Raw genomic sequence first — 6177 nt, forward strand, 5'->3', positions numbered from 1 at the left:
ACAACTCTGCAGGCCAAACCAAATGTATACAAAGTGATTATGACCAGTATATAATATGTTGTAGAGATTCTGATGATGAATGATTCCTGTCTGAGAGATTTTGGACTAGACCTTTCCTATTAAATGATTTGTCAGTTATCCTCACTGTCAAATTCATTCTACACATCCAGGCTTTCTTCAGCTCAAGTCATAATTCTTAAGTTCAGGTACTGCCAAGGTCACTAACAAATCACTTCCCACCCAATCGTCCCCAGCCCCCTCTTCTCTCCCAATCTCCTCTCCACTTCCCTATACACTTACACACATACACAGACCCATTATTACCCATTATCTCAAGTTTGAAATGTTCAAGTTTAGTCTTTATACAACTTTTTAGGCCTTCTGTTAACTCTAAAATTCTTCACATTTCTCATTAGTTGAAGAAACTAAAATTGTATACATTCTTTACACTGTGATTTTTTAACTCTTGGGTCAGATTTAGGTCTACTCTTAATGTCTCCATAAAGAGTCAATAATTTTCATAAATGTATCATCCTGTTCTAAATGTCTTGGGTATTTCTCGTATTTAAGGTAATAAATTATTTTTTGGAGTCATAAAGTATGTTCTAAGGACACCAGAAAAGTGCCAGCACTGTTCCCATTCTTCACATAGGAGTTCATCAAAAATTATTAAGTCTAGATACTTACTTTTAAAAATTCTGGACATATAGACCATTTAAAAGGTTGATTTTTTAAAAAATAAAATAGTAGTATCAGTGTAACAATTCCTTTTATAGCTTTTATTGCATATTAAGAAGTAGAAAGAAGTTTATCACACTGATTTTAAACCAATGGGCAAAAGCTGGAAGAATTCAGAGTAGCATCAAAACCTCTAAGATAGATTACGGGATGGAACTTTGTTCTTCTCAAGTTAAGGGCTAATTTCTCGGATCACTCTTCCTTCTCCTTTCTTTTCCTCCTGTGTTTCTGATGTACACGTTTCTTATTTTCAGTTCCAACTAAGTTTTTACTGCAGCAAATTCAAACAACTTTAAGCTAAAAATGAAGATTCATCCTTATTTGTAAGAGATGTACTGTCCAATAGCATTAACAGGTTTTCTCTACCACGAAAGTTTATAGGGTTCAATTAAAATCAAAAGTAAAAAAGTAACATGTGCATCATAAATACAAGATAACTTGAGATGGGAAGCTCTGTTTGGTTTAAATGTCTACTTTGAGGGCTGTATGACTACAGACTTTGAACAACTCCTCCATGGAAAAAAGCCAAAAAAGTCAATGTTATATTTCCTTCACTTGTGGTTCAGCTGGTAAAGAATCCACCTGCAATGCAGGATACCTGGGTTCTATCCCTGGGTGGGAAGACGCCCTGAAGAAGAGAAAGGCTATCCACTCCATATTCTGGCCTGGAGAATTCCATGGACTAGTTCGTGGGGTCGCAAAGAGTTGGACACGACTGAGTGAATTTCACTCACTTTCAGTACCCTCTATTTACCTCAAATGTGAATTACCATCCATTTGCATTTCATAACATTTCTACATTTTCTTCAGGATGGACTGGTTTGATCTCCTTGCTGTGCAAAAGACTTCTCCAGCATCATAGTTGGAAAGCATCAATTCTTCAGTACTCAGCCTTCTAAAAATGCAGTTTTTATAAACAATTTTTATTTTCTTATTCAAATCCCAATCAAGTTAAGCAGAAGCAGACTTTGGTATGCATAAAAATCTTACTTTCATATAATCTACCCCATACCAGACCACCTGACCTGTCTCTTGAAAAATCTGTATGCAGGTCAGAAAGCAACAGTTAGAACTGGACATGGAACAACAGACTGGTTCCAAATAGGAAAAGGAGTACATCAAGGCTGTGTATTGTCACCCTGCTTATTTAACTTATATGCAGAGTACATCATGAGAAATGTTAGGCTGGATGAAGCACAAGCTGGAATCAAGATTGCCAGGAGAAATATCAATAACCTCAGATATGCAGATGATACCACACTTATGGCTCAAAGTGAAGAAGAACTAAAGAGCCTCTTGATGAAAGTGAAAGAGAAGAGTGAAAAAGTTGGCTTAAAGCTCAACATTCAAAAACTAAGATCATGGCATCTGGTCCCATCATTTCATGGCAAATAGATGGGGAAACAGTGGAAACAGTGGCTGACTTTATTTTGGGGGGCTCCAAAATAACTGCAGATGGTGACTGCAGCCATGAAAGTAAAAGACGCTTACTCCTTGGAAGGAAAGTTATGACCAACCTAGATACCATGTTAAAAAGCAGAGACGTTACTTTGCCAACAAAGGTCCATCTAGTCATGGCTATGGTTTTCCCAGTAGTCATGTATGGATGTGAGAGCTGGACTATAAAGAAAGCTGAGCACCAAAGAATTGTTGCTTTTGAACTGTGGTGTTGGAGACTCTTGAGAGTCCCTTGAACTGCAAGGAGATCCAACCAGTCCATCCTAAAGAAGATCGGTTCTGAGTGTTCACTGGAAGGACTGATGTTGAAGCTGAAACTCCAATACTTTGGCCACCTGATGCAAAGAACTGACTCCTTGGAAAAGACCCTGATGCCAGGAAAGATTGAAGGCAGGAGGAGAAGGGGACGACCAAAGATGCAATGGCTGGATGGCATCACCGACTCAATGGACATGAGTTTCAGTAAACTCCAGTAGTTGGTGATGGACAGGGAGACCTGGCGTGCTGTGGTCCACGGGGTCGCAAAGAGTTGGACACGACTGAGTGACTGAACTGAACTGAACTGAACCCCATTATATTATACTCACCGGCTGAAATGCCTTTAACAATCTCATCTGAGGACACCATTCAAGCAGCTTTTCAATCTCTTATTAAATTCTTATTTTAATGCAAAGAGCAAAGTAAACAGCACTTCATAAGAGCTGCACACACACAACAGCCAACTCAAGATTTGCATGAAATATTTTTTACTTACAATTCTTCTCCTTGTTTGGCTTTCTTGTCTGACACCAGAAAGACGGTTCCAAAACTTCCGCTGCCAAGTTTCTGTTGAAGCATGTATCTTCTCGCGATCAAGGACTTTGGACATGTGGAAACAGCTATTGATCCACTCACACACTTAGCAGCCTCTCGGAATTTCAGCATTGCTCCAAACAAGAGAGAACTGTTTGTTTGTTTACTAATGAGACTTAACTCCAAGTCTCATTCAAGTCTCCTAGGAGATGGTCAAATGCATCCAAGTAGTACTGGTCAATGCCTTAAAGAGGAAAGATCCAGAGGTCAGATCTAATAGGTGCTGAACTATTCCTAACAAAAAAATGTAAGTTTCTGATAGTGATACTGATTCCTGGATTAGTGGATTGAATGACCCAATGTTGGTTAACTTTAACTACTTGAGAAAATGTTAAAAGGTAGAGATACTGCAGATTCCAATATAAGGCAGTCTTTCACAAAAACAGAGCCTTCCCTCAGATAGCTAAATTTGGCAAAACTGAGTAACAGTCAAATTTCCCCAGGGTTCTGAGATGTATCTATGTTTTCCAATCAACAATCTGTTTAAGATTTTATACTCCCTGCCTACTTTTCAAAAAACATCCAAATAAAAGAACTTTATAATTCCCTAAAATATACACATCTCCATCAAGTTTTATGTAATTCTTTCCACCTTATGTTTATTTTTTTAATATGGGCCATTTTTAAAGTCTTTATTGAATTTGTTACAATATTACTTCTGTTTATGTTTTCAGTTTGTTGGCACAAGGCATGTGGGATCTTAGCTACTGCAGCAAGGATCAAACCTGCACCCACTGTGTTGGAAGGAGAAGGTTTAACCACTGGACCACCTGGGAAGTCCCTTATGTCTACTTTGACTAACAAATGGTGCTGCTGATGCTGCTGCTGCTAAGTCGCTTCAGTCGTGTCCGACTCTGTGCGACCCCATAGACGGCAGCCCACCAGGCTCCCCCGTCCCTGGGATTCTCCAGGCAAGAACACTGGAGTGGGTTGCCATTTCCTTCTCAAATGCATGAAAGTGAAAAGTGAAAGTGAAGTCGCTCAATCATGTACGACCCTTCGTGACCCCATGGACTGCAGCCTACCAGGCTACTCCGTCCATGGGATTTTCCTGGCAACAGTACTGGAGTGGGTTGCCATTGCATTCTCTGAACAAATGGTGAGTTAGGATTAAACCAGAAATTAGCATGACGCTGGTTTGATTTTTTTTCCTGTAGATTTTAAACCAGGATATTTGCATTTGTTTTTATAGATGTGAAGAGGGATATGGATTTGAAATGAATTTTTTCCCATCCCAAGCAAATTCTGATCCAGTTTCTGAAGTTTTTTTATTATACACACTGTGATAGAATAATCTCCCTGGATTGAAAACAACAAGTTTCACAAATGCAGTTCAAATCTAAAATTGTATTTTTATTAGCTGAATATAAATTTGTTATAGGTAAAGCTGTAATTCCTCAAGAAATTATATATGCATAGCAGAATTATGAAAAGCAGGACTGTTTCATATGAGTATGTGCATGGTAAAATCACTTTTATTTCATCAAAATGGAAAATGTTTTTCTAATAATTACGAAAAATGAGCTTCATTTTAAATTGCTAAGAAAGCATGATTTTAAACTAAATACTGGTCCTTGGAGTCAGATCAATGCCAAAGCTATAAAACAAAAACTGATTGTGCATAATGAGAAAACAAAATGTTATCTGTGTAGTTTGAGGTATATGGACAACGGGCTTCATCAGGGTGGTGGCCAATTACAAACATCCTTGGAATCCAACATAAACAAGGAAATGTCTATTTACACCACTTCCTTTCATGAAATAATGTATTAATCAGTTAAGTTTTTCCTAATGCCGGTGAGAAGGAAAACTAGTAACCAGCGAAGGATGAAAAGAAGGCAGGAAGCAAAGAAGGAAGAGAGGGAGGGAAGGAGAAGGCAAATCACCTAAGTGGCTAGGTGATCACGACAGTACTAAAACACAATGGACTGGAACTTCAGAGCTGGGGCCCATACCTGGAAATCCCGATATAACGTGGGATTATCAAGATCACAGAAAATATCAGTGAAATCTACTGATGAAAAAACAACTGGAGAACAGGACTCTCAATGTATCTTTGTTTGCTTCTGATCCCATAAAAGTGATGCTTTCTGGCCAAATGAAGCTGTTAAGAAAAGTGCATGGACTCATAACCTTTTCAACTGAAAAGACCCTTTCAGTAATCCTCCTTATTGGAGAGATGAGATAAAGGTCCCGGCCTAGGGAAGGTCAGAATAGTTCTGAGGAAGTCCAATTTCCCAGGAGCTCTCATTTGTAAATGAGCATTTAAGCCCAGCAGTGTCTCAGCAATGCGGCCAACGCTACAGGACTCCAGACTAAGCTCCCTCCAGCCCAGTCTCTCAGTGACAATCCGCCGCCCTCTCCCCAGTCCCACGGTGGGCCGATGGTTTCATCAGTCTCCTCTTTGCGACTGCACAGCCATCTGAGAACTGATCAGTGTCCCCTTGCCCCCACATTACAGAGGCTATGAAGGAACCTGAGCACAAGGAGCACACCTTCTTTCTGTGTCCTCGGCGACTGGCACAGAGTAGGTGTTCAGTAAACTCTGTCAGAGCAGCTAAATGCCCAGCAAACCAGCTGCTACCCAAAGTGTGTTTGGTGGGATAAGAGAGATAAGAGTCTAAAAGCTGCACATTGACTCTTGGTGGGTGGAACTGTAAGTTATATCAATCTCGGCTCAGTAACAACAATGGAGAAGAAGCAGATCTGACACCACATTCTTCTAAAGTAGGGATCTAACCTTAAGGGAAACTTTAACCCTAGGGTCAAACGAATAATTCCTTGCCTTAAATTTTTTAAATTTACGTTTTCTCAAAGCAGCTTAACACAAACGGAGGAGGCAGGAGCATCCTCTCAGGGCTGGAGCAGGTCCAGAAGGTCAAGAGCCAATAGAAGCGAGGAGGCGCGGATTCGGAGTCCCGGAGAGGCTGCCCTGAAACCATCACATTCCTGGAACGCCCGCGCGCCCTGAGGAGTCTCCCCGTACCTTTCCGGGTGGAGGGCGAGGGTGCGTCGCGCACTCCCAGGGTCCCTCCAGTAACCCGGAGTCCGGAGGCGCCGCCTCACAACTCGATTGCCAAGCCGGGCGAGCTAGAGACCCAGACTGCGGGGGCCGTTGCCAAGGAGACA

The 6177-nt window shown here is 40.7% G+C and overlaps 1 protein-coding gene across 12 annotated transcripts in view; it reads right to left on the reverse strand.

Annotated features, from left to right (window-relative positions):
* Nucleotides 1–6174, reverse strand: part of NEK11 (NIMA related kinase 11) — a 278743-nt gene extending 272569 nt beyond the window's left edge. For 9 of the 12 annotated variants that reach the window (XM_070376305.1, XM_070376287.1, XM_070376269.1 and 6 more), the window contains exons 1-3: nucleotides 6035–6174; nucleotides 5004–5152; nucleotides 2951–3232 (exon numbers count right to left, since the gene is read on the reverse strand). In XM_070376305.1, coding sequence (XP_070232406.1) covers nucleotides 2951–3120 — 170 coding nt within the window. In that variant the 5' untranslated portion in view covers nucleotides 3121–3232; nucleotides 5004–5152; nucleotides 6035–6174. Of the gene's footprint in view, nucleotides 1–2950; nucleotides 3233–5003; nucleotides 5153–6034 lie in introns of those variants that run through there. The other 3 variants (XM_070376227.1, XM_070376254.1, XM_070376296.1) reach the window with 3 other exon arrangements.
* Nucleotides 6175–6177: the final 3 nt, after the last annotated feature.

The sequence above is a fragment of the Bos mutus genome, chromosome 1, assembly GCF_027580195.1.
Source record: "Bos mutus isolate GX-2022 chromosome 1, NWIPB_WYAK_1.1, whole genome shotgun sequence".
In the NCBI taxonomy this organism is placed as follows: domain Eukaryota; kingdom Metazoa; phylum Chordata; class Mammalia; order Artiodactyla; family Bovidae; genus Bos; species Bos mutus.